The following is a 26,470-nucleotide window of genomic DNA, read 5'->3' on the forward strand; positions in this document are numbered from 1 at the left end:
ATGTATGAGAGACACAGAGAGCATGAGAGACACAAAGAACATGAGAGCTATGTTATTGAGTTTCAAGAGTTTTGAAGAATAAGAGATATAAAGTGAGAAAGAGCGAAGAGAGAAAGAACCGTGTTAAAATAAAATAAATTAAAAAATTCAATTTGGAAAGCAACAATCATATGAAAATTGAAGAAATGAATATATATTTAAAAAATTTAAGTTAAAAAAAATTTATTCTACTTTTAAATCTACTAACTGTTTTAATATGTTATAGAAAAAATAGAAAATGACGTAATGTAAATAATATAATAATTAAATTAAATTTTAATATAAGAATAAAATAAGAAAATATTTCAAAGTCAGAAAAATCTCTTTTTTATATATATAAGTATAAATATATATATTTATGTTTAATATTTAAATACATATCTATTTAAATTCATAATATTTGAAAAAACTAAATGATAAGAAAGATAACAATTAAATTAAATGATAGGGAAGAACTAAACCAAATGATAAGAAAGGATAAAAAACTATAATTTACAAGAGAGATAGAATATATAAAAAAAAATGATTTTTTACATAACTGTTTTTTACAAATGACAGTATATTAATTTTAAAAATAAAAAAACAATTTTTAATTAACTATAAAAATAATTAGTTATTTAATAAATATTTAAAAGATAGGAAATAATTAAAATATAAAAAATAAAATAATAAAATAAAATATTAATAAAGATAAAATATAAACAAATTTGTGTATAAAAAATTAGTTATAATGGAAAATCTTTTTATATATATATAGATTAGAAAGTAAATTTGTAATAATCATTACAAATATTAGATAGTAAAATTTTAATAAAGGTAAACATGTACGTACTAAATATATAATTTCTATGAATCTTCATGATCACTTGCACATGTTAATTCTTACTCAAAATTACTTATACAAATTTAAAATTATTTCTCCTTACTTATACACACCATCATTGTTTTAAAATATAATTAATAAAAGAAATAATAAATTTTACAATTTAGTATTTATAATTCTAAAGAATATTTTTTCTACATAAAAGATATAAAAATTTAATCAATTTTATCACAAAAATCTATTGTGAATTTAATTTATCATACTTTTGTATTGAAAAAATATTAAATTAAAAAACTATATATATATAAATAAATAATTTAACAACAATATTTGTTATTGACATTACCAAATTTTATTGCGTTCTCATTGACTAAAAAGTGAGATTTGTATTTTTTTTTTTATTTTGTGAAGATAAAGGTAATCACAGTATTTAAATTAATCAAATAAAGATAAAAACAACGAGTAGGTTTTCGTGCATTGTACAACGTGGCCGCCATTATCGTTCTAAAATCGAAGCCGATAAACCCTAAACCTCACCAGACAGTGGTGGCAGAGTTCGGCCACCTCTTTCAATGGCCGTCAACGACGCCGATCAATCCAACAGGGCTCACAGGACCCGCCAATCCGGTTCCAAATCCGCCAAGAAGAAGAGTAAGAAGAAGCAGAATCAGGATGACGGAGGAGAGGATCAGAAACACCAAAACCCTAAGGCATTCGCCTTTTCTTCCTCCAACAAAGCCAAGCGGTTGCAATCACGTACCGTCGAGAAAGAGCAGCGCCGCCTTCACGCTCCCATCATTGACCGCTCCTACGGCGAAGTCGCACCATACGTCGTCGTCGTGCAGGGTCCTCCTCAGGTGCTTATTGTTCTCTTCTATTTCACTATAATTTAACTCAACTTTGTGCTTGCATCATATATCAATCCTGTATTGATTGGTGTGTTTGGTTTGATTTCAGGTTGGGAAGTCACTTCTGATTAAATCTTTGGTTAAACATTACACGAAACATAATTTGCCCGATGTTCGAGGTCCAATTACTATTGTGTCAGGTCTGGGATTATTTTTATCTACATTGCTTCTATCTGTACCTTTACTTGTGTGTGTTTCACTATTTCTCTGCACTTAGTTAACGGTGTTTTTTTGTTTCACCTGTCAGGAAAGCAAAGGCGGGTGCAGTTTGTGGAATGTCCGAATGATATCAATGGCATGATAGACGCGGCGAAGTTTGCTGATCTAGCGCTTCTTCTCATAGATGGGAGTTATGGGTTTGAAATGGTGAGTTGTTTGTGAATGACGATAGGGTTGTCCACGTGTAGTGGTGCTATTGTGTGATTTTGATGAATTTGGTTTGGCATCGTTTTATAAAATAAGGATGATGTTTTTTTATATTTACTTTTTTTGTAGGAAACCTTTGAGTTCCTAAATATATTGCAAGTTCATGGGTTCCCAAAGGTCATGGGCGTTCTCACCCATCTTGATAAATTCAAGGATGTGAAAAAGCTGAGGAAAACAAAACAAAGACTTAAACACCGGTTTTGGACAGAGATATATGATGGCGCTAAACTATTTTACTTATCAGGCCTAATTCATGGAAAGTAAGTTGTTAGAAGAAATCTGTTTTGTTACTATACAATTTCTTCTTTTACTTCTGCATTTTAATGCTTAATAGTGTTTACTAGGCCTTGTTAGTAGTTTTTTCTTTTAAATACTGACTTTCCTTAATTTAATAGGTATGTTAAGCGGGAAGTTCACAATCTTGCTCGATTTATTTCAGTCATGAAGTTTCATCCTTTATCTTGGCGAACTTCCCACCCTTATGTTTTAGTTGATCGTTTTGAAGACATCACTCCTCCTGAAAAAGTGCACTCTAATGATAAATGTGATAGAAAAGTCACCCTTTATGGTTATCTTAGAGGATGTAATTTGAAAAAGGGCAATAAGGTGTGTTTAGCAGTTCAAGTATATTATTTTCTTTTCCTGAAACTAAATTCATTAGAATCTAGCGCTTTTTGGTAGAGTGCACATAGTGTCCTCGATTGATACTTAAGATGGTTCCTCATCTCATGGTTAGCTCAAAGTTCGCACTGTTATCTTGCCTTGACATGAACAAATTCATGCTTTATCTGTTGGTTTGATTTCAGTATACTGATTGTAACCAATTAGCTGAAGGGGATAAATAATTAAAATGTAACTGTGATCTTAAATCCTAATATCTGTGTATCTAAAATTTCATGCTAATTTTGCTTAAATTTAATTTCAAAATATCTTCATTTATTTTATAAATGTTTTTCAAACTACTAATTACTATTTATTTTCTACTTATACACTATATTAACCATTCCCCCTGCTGAAAAATCTCCTTCCTTCTCCACAAGAGATTTGAATGTATATATTACATAAAAAGGAATTCAGTTAGTCACTGGGTTCACTGTTTTAGTTTGGTGCATGCTAGAAGTGTTTGATCAACTTAAACTATCTGTTTAGAGAAATACAGTTATGAGATGGTAATTGAAGTATTATGTTTACGTGCCCTCAAATATTGGTAGTCTAACCAGTGTTTTGGATTTTGGAAATCAGGTACACATAGCAGGAGTGGGTGATTATAGCTTAACTTGTATTACTGCTTTACCCGATCCTTGTCCTCTTCCATCTGCTGCAAAAAAGAAAGGACTGCGGGATAAGGAAAGATTATTCTATGCTCCTATGTCTGGACTTGGGGATCTTTTGTATGACAAAGATGCTGTATACATAAATATTAACGACCACCTTGTTCAATTCTCAAAAGTTGATGGTGAAAACTCTGCTATGACAAGCAAAGGTCTCTTGTTAGTTTCCTTTCCTTCATGTATTTCATCCCTGTTCATTAAATCATATTGTGGTCATATGGTGGAAGAATAAATATATTTTGATTATTTTATCATTGTCTGTGAAATCATATTACGATCATATGGTGGCGGTTCCTTTGATAGAAAGTTGAGGTATTCTGCTGGTTTGTAACTTTTATCATTATATCTTATTGCGATCATATCATATGACACCAGTTATCCATGGTACTTGTTTTTTACCTGCATCATTTTAACACAATTACTCATTATACTTTCAGGTTATATTGTGCATAACTCAATAGTGTTTTTGTTTCACTTTTCTGATTTCTTCCTTGTTTTGAACAGTTTATTTATTAAACTTTTATCTCATATGCTTTTGACAGGAAAGGACAGAGATGTAGGAGAGGTTTTGGTGAAATCACTACAGAATACCAAATACTCTATCAATGAAAAGCTGGAGAACAGCTTTATCAGTCTTTTTGGTGAAAAGCCTAAAGTATCATCAGAAGCTCTCGCTGATGCACATGGCACAAACAATGATGTAGAACAGACTGAGGCTGTTATAAACTCAAAGGATTTGGATGGTTCAGAATCATCTGATCAGGATGAAGAGGACACCTTGAAAGAAAGTGAAGCTTCTGGTTCTGACGATGAAGATTCACCAAATAGTAATTCTTTGAATGGAGACCAAATACAAGAACATATTGAGTTTCATGATGGAAGACGAAGGCGGAGAGCAATATTTGGAAATGATACTGATCAAAGTGATGTGATGGTAAGCTTTAAGCAATTTTGTTTGTTTTTTGGTCACACAACTCATGCCTCACATAAGGGAAATATCATAGATTGTGTTACTGTCATTCCTTTTTCATTTTTCTAATTCCTACGTATCTTGTTTATATGAGGTCAGGCTTATATTATACTGAATTGTTATCCAAGCTAAAACTCATTGAATTACTGACTGCTGTTTGAATATAATTATTTTCCCTTTTGTTTCATGTGATATGTATGTCAATTTGCATTGAAAATGCTCTATTGTGACACTCAATTTCAAACTGATTTTGTTGATAGGATTCAGAAGGAGACGAGGATGGTGTTGCCAGTGATGATGATATTGCATCTTCTGATTCAGAATCTTCAGAAGAAGAGGCGGAAGATGATAACATTGACACAAATGGTGCAGTTTTCCTCATGTTATTGTTAAGATTTATGTCTTCTGTTCTTGTCTGGCTATATTGTATCTGATATTAATTGCTATAAATCAGTAACTTGTTACTGAAACTAGAGTCTTTATATCTTTTCTGACTTCTCTTCATTTTCTCATAGAAGATGGCATGGGTAATGTTTCCAAGTGGAAGGAGTCTTTGGCAGAAAGAACTCTCTCACGGAAAGTTCCTGGCTTGATGCAACTTGTGTATGGGGAATCTACTAATAATTCAATCACTACAAACACACAGAATGATAATAGTGGAGACGAGGAAAGTGATGATGACTTTTTTAAGCCCATAGAAGAACTGAAAAAGGTTTGTCCGTTACTACCTTGTCAGGACATGTACCAAATTGCTCATTTAATTATTGCTTGCCTGTCTAGCAATGTTTTTTCCTTTAACGATTTTTAGAAACACCACATTTGAAATGTACATGTTGGTATTTCTTAAAAACCCTTTTTTAAATTTGTTACTTTGTTAGCCCTCAAAGTATGTTATTGTTTGCTACATGAACTAAGCAATTGTGTTTGTGCCTTTTGTCTTCAAAATATATAGCAAAACATGAGAGATGGATTGGATGATGATGGAGTGGTCAACACTGAGGATTGTTCCAAGTGTGCACAATTTGTGAATCAGAGATGGGATGAGGAGATTCGGAACCGCTTTGTGTCTGGCAATTTGGCAAAAGCTGCACTCAGAAATGCATTACAATCAGCTAATACTGAAGGAGAAAATGATGATGTCTATGGTGACTTTGAAGATTTGGAAACAGGAGAAAAACATGAGAATTATCGAACAGATGATGCTGCAACAACACTCAAGGGAGATGAATTGGAAGCTGAGGAGCGGAGGCTTAAGAAACGTGCTCTCCGTGCAAAATTTGATTCTCAATATCCTTTTTTTCTCTCCATATATACTTATTGAACATGAACAGTTACTTCTATTAATCCACACCCTCATCTGAAAAAGTTCATTTATAACTTTAAGGTTGATTTTGGTAGAATCATATCTTTAAATTCCATACATAGCTTGTCTTATTCAAAGGTTAACAACCCTTCCACCAACATGCACAGTCACGAAATAAAAATTCCATAGGACTAGAAAATAGATTACCAATTTATGCCATACTTTAATAATGCTGTCTTACAATTGTCCTAATGGTGGAGCCTCTTTGGGTTATGGTCCACTTCCATCCCTGCCAAAACTTGATGTCTTTCACATGAATAAGGGTCCAATCCAAATCAGTGATGAATGGTCCACATAGAAAACTTCATCAAGGCCCTTTGCCCTAAACTTTTGGGTAATGATATGGATCTAATGTCTCAGGCATTGGTATGATAATGATGTGAAATGTGAAGACACTGACTCATTAGTCTAATGTGTGATGCTGACTTTAGCAAATTGTTGGGTGCAATATGGTACTGTATTTTGTTACCTTAATTCCGTTATTTACATTTGATGAGGACCCTGGGTCACCAGAGGAAGACACTGGTAATGAAAGTGAACACAAGTTCCAGCGTGGTCAAGCTAATGAAAGTAGCTATTTTGACAAGGTAAATTGCAAACATTAGGTGTCAACTACCACATTCTATTATGGCTAATACGTGTTGTTTTTTCCCAGTTGAAGGAGGAGATCGAACTCCAGAAACAAAGGAATATAGCTGAACTCAATGATCTTGATGAAGATACCCGATTGGAGATAGAAGGCTTCCGAACAGGGACATACCTAAGGTTGGAGGTTGACGATGTTCCTTGTGAGATGGTTGAACACTTTGATCCCTACCATCCAATATTGGTTGGAGGGGTTGGTATAGGGGAGGAAAATGTTGGATATATGCAGGTCTGTGTTTAAAGCATAATTCCTTATAATGTTTAAGTTCACAAGTGTTATTAACATTTTAAGGTCAATAAAACTAATATTTTCTTTAAAAGTAAATTGGTTGGGATTTCTATTTGTCCAGATTGTTTAATGCAATAATCCTAGGACAAGTCACGTGTGACCATAAAAAAACTTTGTAAAATATTAAAATGAATGTATTGTGTATTATTTATATTTGAAATAGTGACTATTTATAGCTGTTTACTAAGATGGTAACATGGACCTCCTATATGCGAGGAAAGGAATGCAAAAATCTGTTTGTGTAGAAGAAAATGAAAGTTTGGCTTCTAAAACATTTAAATAGCAGCCTTGAGTTCAGTTTTAAAAGTTGACTGAAATTTGAATTTTGAGATTTGTTTTCTATTTGTTTCCAGACAAGGTTAAAGCGGCACAGGTGGCACAAGAAAGTTTTGAAGACTAGAGATCCAATTATTGTATCTGTAGGATGGAGGCGTTACCAGACAACCCCAGTTTATGCCATTGAGGATAGCAATGGAAGGCATCGAATGCTTAAGTACACTCCGGAACACATGCATTGCCTTGCTATGTTTTGGGGCCCTCTTGCTCCTCCCAACACTGGGGTTGTAGCTGTTCAGAATTTATCAAACAATCAGGTCTGGTGCTTACATTCCTTTCTGTTAAATAATCCTTCTTTAAAGTCTTGTCAAATCATGGGATCTTTACTAGTTTATTCCTTTTTTTTTTCTGTGTTATTGTTTTGCTTAGTGCCTGAGAGGATGTTTTATGTTTATCAGGCAACATTTAGGATTACTGCCACTGCAGTTGTGCTTGAGTTTAATCATGCAGCAAGGATAGCGAAGAAAATCAAATTGGTTGGTTATCCATGCAAGATATTCAAGAAGACAGCACTTATCAAGGATATGTTTACTTCAGATCTTGAAGTAGCTCGGTTTGAAGGTGCAGCTATTCGAACAGTCAGTGGGATTAGGGGGCAGGTCAAGAAGGTCTGTGAATTGTCACATTGAGTTAGTGACGTACATTATACTGATGGTTTGTTTTGGTAGTTACAGCAGTTGGATACGTATAACTTACCATCTATTTTATCCTAAGTTATTTATTAATCTGGCAGGTCGCAAAAGAAGAAATAGGTAATCAAGCAAAAAGGAATGGTGGGCAAACTAAAGAAGGAATTGCTAGGTGCACTTTTGAAGATAAAATCCTGATGAGTGACATTGTTTTCCTGCGTGCATGGACTCAAGTTGAAGTCCCTCAGTTTTATAATCCATTGACAACTGCATTACAGCCTCGTGAAAAGACCTGGAAAGGAATGAGGACCGTTGCAGAATTGAGAAGAGAACACAATCTTCCTGTTCCTGTAAATAAAGATTCACTTTACAAGGTACATGTTCTAGTTTGATACTAATGGATGCTTTCCCTTCCTGCTGTGCATTGAGACGTTTCTTCTCCCTTATGGTTTGTAGTTTGTCTACTTATTTTCATTCTCATCTTCTGCCAGAAAATTGAAAGAAAACCTAGAAAGTTCAATCCATTGGTAATTCCCAAGTCTCTTCAAGCAAGTCTTCCCTTTGCCTCAAAACCCAAGGATATACCCAAGCGAAAGAAGCCCTTACTTGAAGAGAGAAGGGGAAGGGGTGTTGTCATGGAACCTCGAGAGCGCAAAGTTCATGCTCTTGTTCAACATCTCCAGTTAATAAATAATGAGAAGGTAAGTATGGCAGCTGATTGTTTGTTCAACTTTATTTGAATTTCTATCAAGATTTCCAAGCAGACTGTGCAACTGGCTTGGGACTATACTCCATTGCTAAAAAGTATTTTTGTTCCATTTTATTGGATGCGAAGTCTTTTAAAATTGAGGATGAATTAACTTCAAACACAGTAGATTTTCCCTTTAGTTCACTCAAATTCAAAGAAGGCCTTCACTAGCCAATGATTTTGTAGCTTAATTAATGGCTACTGTCCTCTGGATATACTGGGTTATATTCCTAACTCACCAAATTTCAGTGCTTTAATGGCTACTGTCCTCTTGATGGTTTTTCACTTTTCCTTTTCTTGCCTCAAGGTATCAATGGTTAATGGGTCTTAATTACTAACCCTTTTTACTGACTTTTTGAGAAATTGATTCCCAGTTGACTAAGTTGTAATTTCATGGTATCTAGAGTCTTTTATTCTGGAGTTCTTTAGCAATACCATTCATAATAAGTGACATTGTTATGATGGAGCACATTTTTTTTAAAGCACTGCTGTTGCATGTCTTTTGACATACTCTATTTTCTGAGCCCCTTGCAGATGAAAAAGCGAAAGTTTAAGGAAGAGAAGAAAAGGAAAGAACTTGAAGCAGAGAGAGCAAAAGATGAGCAGTTGTTGAAGAAACGCCGGAGAGAGGAAAGACGTGGGAAATACCGGGCAGAAGGCAAGCAGAACAAGAGAATTCGGAAAGCATAGGTTTACATTTACTACTAGATTTCGTTCTGAAATTGTTGAGGTAAATGAATTTTGGTGACTTGGAACTGTCACAAAAGAGAAACATGAAATGAAAGGTTCATGCGGTTGGATCTACGTGAATTATGGAATTAAAGAGAACAAATTTCACGTATTCAGCATCATGTAGATTGTTTTGGAAATGGTGCTATGGATCTCAGGAATTAATGACAACATTGATAGATAAAATTGGTTGAGTCGGAAATCGGTTATCCCGGCTTAGAAATCGCATGTTGCAAGTACATGTATTACTATAAATTTTGTCCTGCTAGTGTCAATTATTGAGCAAAAAAGAGGTGAATTATTAGATAAATTTGTTTTGCGTGTTTTGTTAGTTACTACTAGTTAGTACGAATATCAATTTTGTGCGAGGAGTTACTTTGACAGTTGTGCTTCTGTAAAATTATTTCAAATTCCTTGGAAAATTAATTTCTATTGTTCTATTACCTCTGCTCTGCTTATTTAGTGCTGGAAGCTTCTACTGTTTATCTTTGAATTACGTATTATTTAGAAGTCAAATTTTAGGAAGAAATATACATTACAAGTTATGTAGTGCCTAAAACATAAAAATATTAAATGTGTTATTTATTATTTTTATTTAAGGATATTTGAAAGAACTAGTTAAATATGAAAATCTGAGACAACATAATGTTATAGAATTCCATTCAAATGCCAATTTGTTTCTGCGACAACCCGGAAGCAGACTCTTGAAAGTTAGTATTCAGGTTATTTTAAATTTTTGTTGTTTGGGAACTTTTTTTTTAAAATTTACTATGAAGATAACCTTTTAGAAGGAGATTTTTTTTTTTTATATTTTAGAAGTTTCTTGTGGAGTTGTCAGTCAGTTGAAATGATTTGTCAAAATTTAAGACAAACTACTATTTTAACTTGTAAAATGTATAAGTTTCATATTTAAATTTTTTTACATAAATGTTTATTTTATATACAAATATAATAAATAAATGTTTTTGAGTCTATTAGTTATATTTTAAATTGATAATAATTAATTTAAATAATATTTTAGTTATTGACATTGAATTCAATTTAAAAGAGTAAATTAAAATAGATAGAAATTTTAAAGAATTACATAGAAATTGAAATAAAATAACTTAAAATAAGTACTTCTTAAAATAATCACTTATTTAAGAAGATAAAATTTGTTTATTTTAAAATAAGCAGATTAGACAAAGAAATAGAACAAAGAATATGCTTATTTTATTAGATAAGTACTTATTTATAAACAATACACACATGCTATTTGAAACAGTTTTACCATTTGACATTTATTTCCACTCTTCTTTAAAACAACTTTACAGTGTTATTTAAGGATGGTGTTTAACAAAGGTTTAAAACATAATTTGTTGAAGGTAATGCGATTACTGTTGGTCTATATTGTTCAGAAGGTGTAGCATCACCTTTGATGGGGTTTTACTATTTCTACAGAGTCGGGGAAAACAAGCTTTATGCTTCTAGCATTTATTTAGACCCAAGAAAACAACAATGTTTAGGAAGAACAATACAAGGTAACCCAAAAACAATGTATATTCTTTCTTATATTTGATTGTCCCGATATACTTATAAGTTTTTGAGCCTCAAGAACATTTGTATTTTCTAATAAGATGTTTCTTAAACACTTGAACATGATGCTTAAAAAAACAGATGAGAAAACGTATAATTTTTTTGTTCGTTTATATATATATATATATATATATTTCTAAAAAACTTATTTTGGAAACAATTGTCAGAACTTAGTAAAGTCTATATGAAATTTAATTGCTCAGTAATGCAAATTTTTTAAGAAATCGGTTTTTAAAACCAGAAATTGAAGAGTCAAACAAGCCTTTATATTTTTTTCACTCAATTTACTTGTTTCTATTTGTCTCCCCCAATAGGTTAAGCAACATTTGAAATACAAAGCAATACAACTATCTATACAAATCGTATCCCACAAAATTCCAAGCAGATGCTTAAAGGTAAATGTATTACTGGTTTGTTTTACCATTGTATTTCGTTTCCAGTAAAACAAACAAATCTAACCAAAGCATACTGAAAATTCCAGGATAAGCATGACTTGCACATCTTCAGTATCTTCATTTGCATTGCTTCAGCTGTTTCTCAATTCCTTATATTGTCTTTGGATTCTCTCTATCAGCAGCACAACAGATTCATTTCATCATTTATTGGCATCATATTCCCATGCATTGTCCCAAGAACCACTTGGTGCAGCCTTTGTTCCCTCAATATAGTTCTGATTTACAGAGGAACTGTGTGGCCCAGGCAGTGGAAGTCCATCTGGACCTGCATGGTTAATCTTTTGGGGCTTAGATTTGACTCCAAGCAACCGCAGCACAAATCTAGCTAGCTCTCCATACAACACACCAGACCGATCAAAAAGCTGTCAAGATACCAAGTAACCATATATGGCATTAAAATAACATTCATAATACTATTTGAAAGGGGGAGAAAACACAGTGATCTTTGGCATGGACTATCATTGTTGGCAACATGCCCTGTGAAAAGAAAGTAAACAATAGAAACTAGAATGGCTAACTGCAATATGCATTAAATTAAATGTAACAGAAGGTAAACTCAGTGCATTTGTGTGAGAAAACTAATACATACATCCATCAATCGAATTGTGCTTTGATTAAATCACTTGGTAACTTTTAACTGAGTTGGAATTTGGACTGGACAAGCCAGATCAAACTTGATTTTAATTTTGTCCAATAAGCTTTTCAAATTAACAGAATTCAAAAGATAGGAGCGATTATAGATTACTTGTGATCTTCAAACATCCATTAGAGCCTATAGTATAATATTAACAAATTAATAAAGGAAAGGAACACAAAATGGAAAGAAAAAGATGAAAGTAAAACCTGAAGAAGTGAGGTCATGAACATATGGAAAGCCTGCGTGTTCTGGTCTACGAGAATTGAAATCCTACCAAAGAAGTTAACCACGCCTTGCATCTACAATTTAAAGGGAAAAAATAAAATAAAATAATGCAAAGCAAATTTTCAAAGGAGGGGGAAAGGTTGAGGTCGTGGAGTAGAATGAGAACAGTGAATAGAGTACACCAAAAAAGGATTTAAAATAACGTGTCCCTTTTAGAATGCCGATTGAATGGCCAAATACACCTAAAAACATGAAGTTTCATAAGAAAGATTAAGGACAAAAATAGTGTTACCTCAGTAACCTACATACACTGACTTTTAATGAAGACCTTTATTACGCAAATTGTTGATGTTAAATTCCAATTTTAATCGAAGAACAACACTGAAAGACTTAAAACTTAAGGAACATCTATTCTCCTAGTTTCTGTTGCATCTAGTCTGAACTGAAGTGAGAGTAATTATTACGCCAATGAAGCACAGACAGGAATGACCAATTGAACTTCTTGTTGTACAATAACATACAAAAGAAATGCATTGTACTAAATTAAGGTTATTAAGAAATGAGAGAGAATTTGATGTGTATCAAACATATAATTAAAAAAATAGTAAATAAATTATCAGTAATAAGAAATTATACATTACTTTATGATCAAGTAATTAGTAATAGTAACCCAGAATATGAGAACCAAAATCAATTAGTAAGGAAAAAAAGAACAAAACTGGGCAGAAAATTATATTGCTCACCACACGTATGAAAGAAATCCAAAATCCTGGGGGCGGTGAAGGAGCACCATATGGATTATTGGGATCTTCAGCTCCATAAGGACCACCACCCATGCCATAACCACCCATTGGACCACCACCAAAGCCACCATTATACATTCCCCCTCCATACATCCCAGAGGACCCATAAAGCCCCCCATATCCTCCTCCCCTGTACATACTGTTGATACCGTTGCCATACATTCCTCCACCACCACTAAACCCTCCCACTCCACCATAGGAGGATCCATATCCAGAATTGTAATTCATTGTAGAACCATACCCTGTAAATCACAAATGAAACGACTCACAAAAATAGGTAAAGCAAGGAAAAACCAAAAGGATAGGATCATAGGAGAACAAATATGCAAGACCAGAAACAATTTAACATAAAAAAGACACCTCCATAGCTGGTACTTCCATAATTCTGCTCCCAAGGCCTTGTGGGAAGGGGTCTTCCAAGAGCATTCCTATTGACAGTTGCAGTGTTATTGGAAGCTGAAACTATTTCCCCAGGTTTTGCAGTCCCTGAAGACTCAACTACATCACTCGTGGTACCTGCTGATGGGGGTTTAAAAGGTGCAGGCCCAGATGAGGCTGCTACTTTCTCCCACGGTTTAGGTGGAGCTGCAACACAAAACTATAAAATTGTTGGAATGGAAATCCCATTAAGAGGGAGAAAAGTTAAATTCCATTATCATCACCTCCACCACTCAGGAAACACAAATCAAAACCTCTTTTGTCTCTAATACTGACACAAACCACACTTCATTTTGATAATGCCCAGAATACTACACAGTAATTGACTGAACCGCCAGAATTGCCGAATCAATACATGCCAAACTATGAAATCCAATTTCACTAATAATCACCAAAAGATCAAGTTTTGCGGTTACCCTTTTCTTTATTTGGTTTCATCAAGAAAAATTAGAACAACAACAACAATAGTAATTACCCCTTTTCTTTAATAAACGAAATTAGAAAAAGAACAAATTTAAAAAATCGAGGGTTCTGCGAACTGAACCTGAAGCTGATGGTTCCATGCGAATTGCAATCAAACAGCATAAGCTCTTCAGACAACAACTCAACGCGATTTAGATGTTTACGTTGGTACAAACAATATCTTAAACAAAAAAGTGTTTTAATAATTAATTACTTCGATTTCAGCCATTGATTTATCTTTGGTGGAACGGATCAGGACGGTGAAAACATTTCCTCATTTAGTTTTTTTTTGTGACAAAACAGGTAAAATGTTAAATAACCATGGCGTGGATTCATTTAATTAGGGATATTAATTAAATAATTAAAATTTAAAAAGTATTTTATTTATTAAGTATGTCAAATTTTCTTATTATAAACAATAAAAATAATTTTAATTACTCATTCCAAGAACCTTCATCTCTGTTGTTCCAACTTTTTTACAACAGCACGTGTTTTTCGTTTTTCTTCCTTTTTTTAAAAAGCCAACCTTCCACAATGTGAATTCTCAATTCTATAAAAGGTTGACTCACTCGTCTAAAGCTTTTACTTATCAATTATTTTGTCTTTAATACTTTAAATATTTGTTAATATATTGGAGGATGTAAAAATATGTTTTAGATTAAAAAATTAATATAAAATATTCATTTAAAAACATAGTTATTGGTGGAGATCCCACATCGACTAGAGATCTGAACCTTTCATTGTATATAAGTGGGTGCAAACCTTAATTTTATGAGTCGATTTTATGGGATTGAGTTAGGCCTAAAGTCTACTTCGTAATAATTATCTTAAAATGATTTTTTATTACCTTACCATAGGTTTATTATATAAAATTGACTCGAATGTTTCTATTAATAAGTTTAATTTAATTTTATGAAATTTATATCCATTTTACATATATTTGCAACTTATTATAAATTATGAGATGTTATATACGAAATGTTCTTATGAAATTTACTCATTACTAAGTCATTATCTCTAGCACTTTATGTTCCTAACTTACTATCATTTGCAAAGTAAAAAGAAACAAGAATTCAAACATAGAGATTCTTTTAACTTCTGATCATATTCTGAGATGACAAATCTGATCAACTGAAGATTGAGCTATTTACATCATCTGTCTTCTCTACATGCTTTAATGAAGCATATAGAGAGAGAACTACATATTTAACATGCTAGTGCTATCATGTGAGTTTATCTTTCTATCTACTAAAAACAGCCACCCTTAGAAGATAGCATTATAACAAATATTTGACCCAATGCCCACAAATGGCACTTGAAACATCTACACAGAAATGAAGAAATTTGCATGTTGCATTGGTGGCTAAAAGGCCAACTCTTCCAACCAACATACTATTGGAATCAAGTGTGAACCAAAACCCTCATGATAATGTGACAAATTAACAAAATATTGTTGAAGCAAGACTTTGAATGGTCTCAATGAAGCCATGCATCATATCAGACACTATGAACTGTCTGACAAGAAGCAATTGTTGCTGCCACGACTGCTTAAAACACAAGGCACATCACGAACCAGAAACTTCACACAACGTGTGCCAATGTCATCCAAAATTTCTATACATTCCTGCAAATCTGAGTCATTCACCAACATCACCCATTCCTCTTCATCATCTAGATATTTGAGCTGGAATGACCCGTTTTGGAGTTTGAACCTTGTTGCAACTTCATCATATAGCTGGAAACAACCTGCGGATGGATCAAACTTGAAACGAATAGTGTCTCCCCTATAGCTAGCTTTCACAATCATTTTTGACCCACTATGAACACAAGTTGATTTTACTTTTGAATGCTTTTGGTTCTCAAAGCTTTGAGAGCGTGATGAGCTGCCATGCATCATTGAGCCAGAGCCATTGGATGAGTGTGTAGTGCTTGAAGAATTAAGGTGGTTGTGTTCATCAATTCCCTCTCCCCCATCTACTCCAACTTCAACCTCATCAGTAACCAAGGATATTGAACAAGTTTGATCAGGGCAATCCTGATTCTTGGCCCGTTTGCTGCCCTTCTGGCTTGATCCATCATTCATGGCCACTGATTTTGAATCTTCACAACAATCATCAGAAGAAGCATTGTCTTTTTTCAATCCTCCCTCACTGGTATCAGATATAAGTACACTTCTTGAATGCACAAGCTTGTTTCCCACCAAACAAACACCATCATCATTATCCAACTTAATTGTTGAATTCTCACTAGTGCTGCCTGGTGCTGGAACTACTGAGACTGGTTTTTGTGTTGCATGCTTAGGGTCTTTCACAGCACTTTTCTCAGGAAACAGAATATATTTATGTGTGTCAATTTCTTGCATTATTGATCCTCCAGCTATAAGCCCCCCAGTATAAGGATCAAACTTCAACCCTCCTTCCACTCCCTGGACAGAATCAAGCACAGTCTGTATCTTCTTTAATGAACGATTCACTTTATTGATCTTCCGGGATGGCCATCTTGAAATTCCATGTTGCCTGCATATCCGTTTTAGAGTTGTTGGGCAAACTGTTCAAAGAAGAAAAACCTGACTTTGTTAACAAGAATTACCTCTTCTTTCTGAAACATACTTCTTCAGTCTTTCAGAAATTTATAACATCTTCTTCAGTTTAACATATAGCAACAATAGTATGGTTTTGAATTTATGAATTCAACTCAGGCTTAGCATAACACTTTGCATATCTAAATTTGTAACATCTCTCTTGCATCTTTCATTCTAAACAATTCCATCATGAATAATTCAATGAAATTGCATTTATTATTTTCTTTAGTAAGTAGAAACTCTGGTAGAGAAAAAACATATACATTTGTTTCAGAACTTATGTGCATGAAATCAAACAAATGTGATTGATGAAAAAAATATCTCACATAACCCAAAAACATTAATCTTCATTAAAAATAAGGTGAAGAAATTAACACAATTAACATCGGGGTCTCACCACCAATGCTTTTTGCAGCATCTTTCAGACTACCAGAAAAGTACTGTTGGAGAACACTCAAACTAACATTCTTCTCCACTGTGCTTCTCTTTTTCTCAATCTGTTTTCTTGATCCATTCACTACCTACAAGACAAATTCTTACGATGTTAAAGTTCAATCCCAAAACCATTACACCAATTTACAAAGTTGAAGCATAAATTCCATGAAGTTTTTTCTACATTAGCTCACTCCCATTGGACAATCAGTACTTCTCCCCTGTTTAATTCCATTATCACAATAACTTTGGTACCAAATGCTTTCTCAAACTAAGCATTCATTTTATATTAAATTTCTCAAGGGCACAGGATAAAGGAAATGGCCAAGATGTACCTGGCTATGAACAGCTTCTATCCCATTGTTAGATGCTTTCAAGGACATTTTCTGGACCGAATCATGATCATCATTTATAAATGCTATCTGAGAGTTTCTTTTGGACATGGGAAAAAAATATGTGGCTTTTTCCTTTGGAAACTCAGCTACGGATCCTTCTATTCCTGTTAACTCAGCATCTGAAACTGTTCTCAAACTCCTACAAATTCTCCGCATGGTACCTGAGAGATTATCCAATAAAAGTTGTTGTTCTGAACTCCCTGTCATGGTCACCGGCAGAAAGAATTCTAATATGTAATCATCATCATTAGTATAGGTACTCCTCAGCCGAATTGCAACTGCAGCATTCAAGTTATATTTGCGTGCATGATGAACAAGGGGGTATTCACCAATATCATATGTCTTCACATCAGTATAGAAGAATGGATGATTTGATTGAAGAGCTTTCCCTGCTATACCTTGTCCTTCCTCAAGATGATGTTCAACGCATGCATGAACAAATCCTCCCAGTGCTCCATCATTTATATAGCAAGCTGATTCCTCAATACATAACACACATTTTTCATTAGAACTTGTATGACCTTCTTTGATTTGTATTCTCTCAGATTCATCCCCTAATCCCTCACTGTAACTACAGGGAATCCATGTCAGTGCTAGTGGCAATCTATGTGCATGACACACGGCACGTAACACATCAAGTATCTCTGTTAAAGCAGCTCTTTTGTTACTTGATAGACTCTGCAGAAAAAGAACCACTAATAAGTTGTTCAGAAAACCAGATAATGATACTTCTCAAGCCCCTCCACTCCATTGAAAATTTAGAAAGTTTAGCTTTGCCTTTATGGTGGGGAAAGATCAATATGATAAATCATCATAGTATGGATTATCATTACCTGGGGAAGAAGTCGTGGAGGCGTAATGGTCTTTAAATTTACAAGCTGCATAAAGTCATCACAAGGATATTTATCATTAGAACCTTCGATGATAACATAATATGGAAATATCTAAAACATAGAAAAGGCTACTTTTCCAAGTAATTGTAGAGTGGATCCATAACTGACTTGACTCATATTATCACGGCCCTAGAGGTTTCTCATACAAGTAAGTTATGTACTAATGAATGCAGGATGTGCCTACAAAGGATGACTATGGACTAGAAATAGACTAGTATAATTTGAAGGCTACAATTTTTGCAAACTAATCCTAGTTTGATCACTAGAAATATGACTGCACCAGCACCATGCACATGCTTAGAAAATCTTCTTTCCTAACTTTTCCTCACCTACAGCAAGAGATAGACATAAAATATTACAGAATACAGACAAGGTAGAAAATTTTCCATGAATAACACTGATTTGCCAAACAAACATAGTATAAGAAGCAGTGAGACAGGAAACGGCAGAAATTACAGTGTACAAGAGAAATAGCAGAAGAAAAATCCACCTGGAGTGCATGAGTAACAATTTCTAGTTCTCTGTCAAAATTCGGTTTCTCCTTTGTAGTGACTAGTTCCAATACAGCACATGGCACTAGAGAATGCAGATCGGAAATAGGAAGAGCAATAGATCCACGAATTTCATGATTCAATGCATGGTCCAACCTTAAGTACTCAGTTTTATTATAGTAACCAACATTGGAAGTCCATTCAGGAACATGTGATATAAACACTCGAGCAGGAAGCCCTGGACATGATCCTTTCTTTCCCTCTGCAGAAAATGTGAATGCCCTTGACACCTCTCGGTACCCTGCAAGCTTTGGATCTAACAAATAAGGTTGTTCACTTGTGCTTAAGATGAATTCATCACCATGCTTTATAGGTACCCAAACTTGTGCCAGCATTTCCCCATCAACTGATTCCATAAAGAAGGACAAAGCCCTCAATATTCTATCATCAAGTGGCCTACCTGATGACCTTGAGATTAAGTAATTGCACATGTCTGAGGTATTAAGTTGCTGATATGTACCATTACGATTTTGCTTTGAATCAAAGCTGTTTGAATCATTTGCTTCATCTAAGAACCCAAGTTGGATGTCCATTTGCTGAAATATACCTCTCTCCTCACAACTAGGAGAACTTTCCATACCACTGTGAATTTCACTAACTTCTGTCATGAAGCATGGACCATTGCCATGTTCCACCAAATTCAATCCCTCGGAGGGAGGGTATGATGCTGAGGAAAATGATGAAAACACATTAGCCAAACTCTGATAAGTCATACATGAGCTATTGTTCCAACCAGCATAGGTATCAAAGTTCATGAGCTCAGAGAAGTTACTAAACATGTCTTCTGAAGCAGATTTTTTCATTCCACCATCAACCGATGTTGATTCCTCCAACTGGGCCCCAGGAGAGGTGCAATAGCCAGTTTCATTCCCCTTAGGGCAAAAATGATCTTCCATGGTTTGGTTGAAGAGAAAAATTGAAGTTGAGAATTTGACCTACGTTAGAGTCCCTTTGAATAAAAATTTGCACCAGAGGCTTCTTCCCAGCTTACCAACATCCTAAAAGCCACCAAGGTTTAACACTGCATGGCATGCACAATCTTAGGAAAGGATTCTCAGGAACTGAACATCATCACACAAAAGTCTTCTGATCACAGAAAGAAAAACACAACAAAATCAAACAGAAAAAGAAAATTAATTAAAAAAATAATCATTCCCTTGTTGTCCATATTTACAAAAACTTTTCTTATAATCTTCATACTTCAAAAAAATCTTCTTTTAGTCCTTCCACATACCAATTTTAATCTCTGTTGTGTCCACATATCATTTCAATTCTTTTCAATCTCTTTAGCAAAGGCTAAAAAGGGTTAAAAATGATATTTACAGGAACTTGAAAGAATGTTTTGAAGTACGGGAACTTAACAGAAAAACTTTATGTAACAATAATGAGTAATTACAAAAAAACATCACCTCATTTAAAATCCGGTATTTGAAACTTGGGGGAATTAGAATCGAGGATTCAAGAATCATTACTCCAAAGTCCTCGTTTTAGTAAAAGTTTGAATCAGAGGAATTAGTATAAGCAAATCATCACATCCAATAGTCAAAATTCGCCAACCAAACTAATGAGTAGCCGCCAACTACCCTAAAGCTATTATTTAAACCTAAAGAAAATTCCAATCTTGAAATTAGGCACAACTGTATATAGCAATAAATTCAGCATAACAGATGTTTAAAACATCACAACACATTAAACAAACAACAAACTGAGTTAAAACAAAAGACAAATTTAACAATGAAGTTGGGTTTGAATGCTTGTACTCCATCAAGTGCATCAATGAAAGAATTTAACCCACAATTAAGTCACCAAGAACAAGGATTCGTAAAGGGTGTCAACCATTTATGATAATGAGAAAGTCCCAGTTGTGTAATGCACTTAATGTGAGTGTGAATGCAAGCTCTTCACAAGAACATGAGTTCAAATTCTACTAACCATGTCAGAACCTCTTCATTGAGCAATCTGTAAGTAGCTGAAAGAGGTTTTTGAACTAAGATGCCTGTCTTCTTATCAGATAAGCTTTCACATTCCAACCCACTCAAACACCCAAAAGAGACAACTGTCCTAAAATTCCAAAAGCTTGAAACTTGGAAGCCAAAATTCAGAATTTTCACAAACCCATGAATTTTCTTCCTTGATGGAAGCTAATAGTAGCAAAGGGTAGGTGGAAAAGACAGATTCCATAAAAGGGAATGTAACAGAACTGAGTAGTATATGATTTTTGCAGCAGTTTCACATAAACTGGTTACTTAAAGTACAAAAAATGGTTACTAGAAATAGAAAACCGTTAAAGGTGGGGTGATCTACCGTTCCTTGTCTTAGCCTCATTCTAATTATAGGCACAAACACAATAAAATAATCTTATCTGAATGTTTGAAAAACATATTTTTAGAATAGAGAAGAAAACAAATAAAATATCAACTTCTACATGCAATGTTTTTTTCAAACATGCATCTAATTCCAATAGTAAAAAAACAATCATTTTACAGTTATTTTCTAAAATAAAATATTATATTATAATAAAATAATAAACTTTTTTATGTCAAATGGGATTTGGTGTCAAAATATCTGTAAAATACAATCATTCCACAATTACTTTTTAAAATAAAATAATGTTTTTTATGTGAAAATGTATAAAATTGGTAATAAGGTATTATTGAACTTTGTAAAAATAACTGTATTTTCAGTTTAATTATAGTTTACGTAATTAATTATTAATGTATTTTCAGTTTACGTAATTAACTATTAATTTATTGATATTAAACTACCTAACCACCAGAATTCATGTGGAATCAGAATCTTGTGGATAGATAGACAACTATATTTCAATAAATAAAATAAAATAAAATAAAATATTTATTGTGGTGTCAGATTGAAGATGTTGAGAATGATGCGCTTTTTGTTTTTTGTTTTTTTTCGAACCTTAAGCTGTCTCCTTAGGTCATATTTTTCATTTTAAAACATTTATACCTTTTTTTTTATCTTATATATTAATGGCTCATATTTAATATCTTACTTCTGTAACATTTTTTAGTGTTATTAATTTGGCGTAAGTAAATGGTAATTATTTTTCTGTTTTGATTTTCGATAAAAAAATTATTTCTATTTTAGTTTTTTTGTTTATGGATACTAGTTAATTATTTGTCATATGACATGTTAGTAGTTCAATAAAATGTTTTTGTTTTTTTTTTTACTTTTTCTCAAATAATTTTGTGTGTTTTGTTTTTATTCTCAATAGAGTTTATTCTATTTTGATTCTTACAAAACTTTTACTTTTGTTTTGCTATGGTTTCGACCTGAATTAATATATTTAAGTTATCAGTTATTTGTTAAATAATATTAATCACGCATTTAATTAGAATTGACATAATATCTCTTTTTAAATTATTTTGTTTGAGATAAAGTTAATCAATATAATGCAAGTAATAAAAAATTTCTTTTATATTGGACTATAACACCCAGTAAGAGTTTTATAAGAGACTAAAATACGATTTTTTATTAAAAGAAAAAAGAAAAGTACATGTGTGAGTAATACTAATTCATTAGTAGATAGATCTCATTTTGTTATTTGGTTGTCATTTTTAAACAAACTATTCATAAAAATATATTTTTCCTGGGAAGTGGTCTCTTCTTTGTTTTATGTTCTTTTGCTAATTATAATTTTTTCATATAATATTTTAAATTTAAAAGTTTTTTATTCTATTTTCCTTTCTAGATAAATTCAAGGGAAAATAAAATGAAAGATTGACAGAGAAATTATTTTTCTATCAAAATTAATTTATAGAACTCTTTAAAATAAGAATATAGAGACCGAATCATATAATCACTATATTCTTATTGTGATAAATTAAATATAAAATACTTCAATTAACAAAAAAACACAAAATTTTGAAACTAATCACTTGAACAACAATCAATACCGTATAACATAAAACATATGTATTAAAAATACTAAATGTTAAATTTTAGCAATATAAGAACTACTTTCTTATATTTTATTCCCTACATTCAAATATTAACCCTACTTAAACTCTAATCAATAGTTAAAAATATTAAACCACTTTACAATTTCAATCATTACTTTAAAATGTCAAACTAATTTTAAAATTTAATCTCAATTTCAAAAAATTAAATCATATTTAAAACGTTCTACTAATTTCAAATTCTTCTTGGTGAACATCTTAAATTATAACCTCAAGAATGTTAAATTCTTGCTTCAAAAAATAACTAAACTTAAGTTATATGCTAAATTTCAAATCCTTTGTACTTGTCACCTTTCAACTTATATAACTATTAAAATTTTCAATACATAACACAACATCGTGTGATATTTTCACACTATTAAGATACCGAAATTGTGATATTTTCACACATATTAAGATACCGAAATAGAATCCATGAACATAAACTGAACATCCCATAATTGGTATTATGTGAAAAATATAATTAATTATGTTCAACTAATTCATCATATTTCTATTTTAAACTATTCTCTCAATTCAATAATGTCAAGCTCAAATAAAAAGAGAACTTCACTAAGTTAAGTATATATATATATATATATATATATATATATATATATATATTTGTCACACCAAAGATAGAAATTTAGAAAGTGTGTTATGTGAACTATTTGAATATTATTAAATAAAAACAAAATATAATTAGTTGTTATATTGATTAAATTAAAAATATTATTTTATAAACTAAAAAAATATTGGTATCTAAATTAATTTATATTATTAATAAAAACAAATTAAATTGGTATCTAATTAACTATTAAGGTTTTAGCTACCACTTATTTATATTATAAAATTGGAACCTAAAATATTGGTAGTTAATTAGGTACCAATTTATACACTATTTATCAATAATATAAAATAATTTAGATATTTATAATTTTTTATCTATAAAATAATATATAATTTAATTAATATAATAACTAATTATTTTTTATCTTTAAAATTAATTTTATTTATTGATTTTCTTGTAGTGGTGATAGTGATGTAGTCACAATCACGAGTAGTGTGCTTCGTGTACAAAAATAATTTGTTTCTTTATCAACAATGCTAATATGATGTTTTTCCTATAGTGATAAAGTGAATTGTGGGTCCTTATATTAAGCATTATGTTCTATTCAATATTTGAATTAATATATAATTTTTATTTTTTTAAAGGTGATAATTGTGAGGTGTTTGATGAGTGCATATACTCTTACACCCATATTATAAATTAATTTTATAAGTTTAACGTATATTGATATTTGAATTATTTAAAAAAAAATTAGTGAGTTAATTTGTACCATCGTTATTGAACTTTTGTTAAATAATTCACGTATATCTAATTACATATTTAAAATATTCATTCTGTGAAATTACATTAACTAAAAATAAAATAAAATTATAATATATAATTTAATTATTATTCTTATTTTACAAATCATTTTTACGAGATTAAGATAAAAAAAAGAAATAAAACAACTAATCTCATGTATTTATCAAATAATCTAAATCGTGTGATTTTTTTTTTTTTATATTTATCCACAACCTTGAATCATCCACTTTAGTTAATCTTTTCCCCTTCACAATATAATATAGAACTATTAAAACAAACAATAGAACTATTAAAACAAACAAAATATTCGAGAGAGAAGATAACTATCATTGATTTTTTTAATTAATGTAATAAGATGATCTACAGAAGTAACTTATAAGAATTTTTTTAATTTACTAAACTAAATTCTTAGAATATAAAAGTAATTTATTTGATCACTAAAACTCCAAAGGATAAAAAATAACTATTTTTAAGTTGGATAGATGTAAATAAAATTTACCAGATTGATAATATTAAAAGAGAAAAAGTCAGATAAGTTACATTGAGGGGAATACATATTTTTATTTTCATAAAAATAGAAAAACCATCACCTTATTGTCATTTTATTTAAAAATATTTATACAAAATAACTAAAAAATATTTTTATCACTTCCACTGTTTTTGTAACTATTATGAAATAAAAAAAATTATTAAAATAAAAAATTGCAAATGTTTTTTCACAATGGAAATACTAATTAAAATATTTCTGAAAACCCTACAATATATATTATGAAAAAAAATTATAAATATATAAAAGAATATCCATAAAGAGTCTGGAGAAGTCATATTCCTCTAATGATGAAATGTTGATTGTATATTTTATTTATAAAGTATATACTATTTCTTCAACTACAAAAATGTTTTGTATGGTTTTATTAATTTTGTGAGAAGGCTAATATGTAACATAAAAAAAATCTTATAATTGTTTAAAATAAAATAATATCATTTGATTTCAAATTGTTTATGTAAAAAGGTAGTTTTCATGGCTAGTTATTTATTAATAGAAAGTGATGTTATATATGGTTTGTCTTATGTTGATAATATTTTTTAGTTGATTTGGTTCTTTCAAGAGGAAAACTTGTACGTATTGTTTAACAAATCCCATTAGTGTGACGAAAAGCAAAATATGAAGAATTTTAAACTATTTCACGTTAACATCCTAACACAAGATATTTTCAGAAAGTCTTCTATATAAAATATAAGTATTAAGAACAAAAATATGGTGTATGATTCACCTGTTTATGTGATCTGTTTATGTGATGTAATCTAAAAAATAATTATACTCATATTTGTTTTTAAAGTAAGAAAAATATATATTTATTTTTTTGCTTGATATTTTATGGATATGGATATAAAATTTATGTTTGATCTTTATCTCTCTATCTCCATGTCACAATTTCTATTTGTTCAGATATTTATTAGTTATTTTTTTACAAAAAATAAAAATTATTGTAAAAAATAAAATATTATTAAGCATTCAATATTAAAATAATACATTTTTTCTTGAATGCTAAGTAAAAATAAATAAATTATAATTATGAGTTAAATATATGTATTTAAATTTAATATTAATTACGATTTTTACATTAAAACACGTCACATTATATGAATTTAACTTTAAAGACTAATGGAATTGAATTATAAAAAAATAAATGAAAAGGATAAAATCATCCCCATGAAAATGAATATAACAGGCAACAATAAATGAAAAAGTAGTAACAATATAAACATAAGTTTCCATTCTTCACTTTTTTTTTGCAAATTAACTCGAAGGGGAAAATGTGAATAAAATAGAAAAAAAGACAAAATTAGAGAAAGGATAATTTAGAAATTAAAAGTAAAACAGAGAAGAAATATTTTTAGAATTTCTTATTAGATTGTATGATTTAGAAATAAAAAGATTATTATACTTTAACACAAAAAATCACCTTGCATTAAAAATTTCTATCCATCAAAATAATAATTATAGAAAATCATTTCTCAATTGATTATTATAACAATACTAACAGCTCAGATTGGTAGTGCCAACATCTTATTAGTACGAGTGGTCTTGGACGTAAAGAACAAATCATCAGTATTTTTATATAAGATTCTGGGTTCAAATATTGTAGATAAAAAAAATATGATTAAGAAAAAACACCCTTCTAAAAATCACTAACTAAATTGTGATGGAAATTAATTATCAACAAAAACTAATAGATACTTCTTATTAAACCTTAAACAACCCTAAATCTGAGGTGAAAATGTTAGTTTTGTTGTTTTCAATAAATTTCAACCAATAGGAGTATGTATTTAAAATAGTTTATCGATAATGTATAGATAACCCTTTTCAAGGAGAAAAGATGCAAAAGACACAAGTTTGATTAATAACAAAATTACTGTACCAAAACCTATTATCAATTCAGTGCTATCATTGC

General features: G+C 31.3%; 3 protein-coding genes across 6 annotated transcripts; 1 reads left to right on the top strand and 2 right to left on the bottom strand.

Moving 5' to 3' along the window:
- The first annotated feature begins 1,303 nt into the window (after window positions 1–1,303).
- LOC137813336 (P-loop containing nucleoside triphosphate hydrolases superfamily protein) lies at window positions 1,304–9,679 on the top strand. Of its 2 annotated transcripts, none has more exons than XM_068615544.1 (17): window positions 1,304–1,719; window positions 1,820–1,910; window positions 2,018–2,136; window positions 2,266–2,456; window positions 2,592–2,802; window positions 3,439–3,679; window positions 4,070–4,461; window positions 4,758–4,863; window positions 5,013–5,209; window positions 5,450–5,784; window positions 6,348–6,447; window positions 6,516–6,734; window positions 7,148–7,387; window positions 7,529–7,738; window positions 7,864–8,133; window positions 8,251–8,460; window positions 9,042–9,679. In XM_068615544.1, the coding sequence occupies exons 1-17, from the start codon at window positions 1,435–1,437 to the stop codon at window positions 9,195–9,197; spliced, it is 3,573 nt and encodes a 1,190-aa protein (XP_068471645.1). In that variant the 5' UTR covers window positions 1,304–1,434; the 3' UTR covers window positions 9,198–9,679. The 2 variants fall into 2 exon arrangements, with proteins under 2 accessions (XP_068471645.1, XP_068471724.1); XM_068615623.1 differs by having other exon boundaries at window positions 5,016–5,209.
- Window positions 9,680–11,055: 1,376 nt separating this feature from the next.
- LOC137820849 (peroxisomal membrane protein 13) lies at window positions 11,056–14,385 on the bottom strand. 2 transcript variants are annotated; one of them, XM_068625136.1, is made up of 5 exons: window positions 13,914–14,385; window positions 13,292–13,516; window positions 12,872–13,173; window positions 12,110–12,202; window positions 11,056–11,628 (listed from the first exon to the last, which is right to left on the bottom strand). In XM_068625136.1, exons 1-5 carry the CDS (start codon window positions 13,930–13,932, stop codon window positions 11,407–11,409), a joined length of 861 nt encoding a protein of 286 aa, XP_068481237.1. In that variant the 5' UTR covers window positions 13,933–14,385; the 3' UTR covers window positions 11,056–11,406. The 2 variants fall into 2 exon arrangements, with proteins under 2 accessions (XP_068481237.1, XP_090153445.1); XM_090297319.1 differs by having other exon boundaries at window positions 13,292–13,529; window positions 13,914–14,117.
- A 553-nt stretch (window positions 14,386–14,938) lies between these two features.
- Window positions 14,939–21,055, bottom strand: LOC137826646 (protein NLP9). 2 transcript variants are annotated; one of them, XM_068632712.2, is made up of 6 exons: window positions 20,616–21,055; window positions 18,623–19,704; window positions 18,073–18,117; window positions 17,180–17,917; window positions 16,810–16,933; window positions 14,939–16,378 (listed from the first exon to the last, which is right to left on the bottom strand). In XM_068632712.2, the coding sequence occupies exons 2-6, from the start codon at window positions 19,577–19,579 to the stop codon at window positions 15,336–15,338; spliced, it is 2,907 nt and encodes a 968-aa protein (XP_068488813.1). In that variant the 5' UTR covers window positions 19,580–19,704; window positions 20,616–21,055; the 3' UTR covers window positions 14,939–15,335. The 2 variants fall into 2 exon arrangements, with proteins under 2 accessions (XP_068488813.1, XP_068488822.1); XM_068632721.2 differs by lacking the exon at window positions 20,616–21,055 and adding an exon at window positions 20,093–20,286.
- Window positions 21,056–26,470: the final 5,415 nt, after the last annotated feature.

This window comes from Phaseolus vulgaris, chromosome 11 (genome assembly GCF_051622355.1).
Source record: "Phaseolus vulgaris cultivar YP4 chromosome 11, ASM5162235v1, whole genome shotgun sequence".
Classification (NCBI taxonomy): Eukaryota; Viridiplantae; Streptophyta; class Magnoliopsida; order Fabales; family Fabaceae; genus Phaseolus; species Phaseolus vulgaris.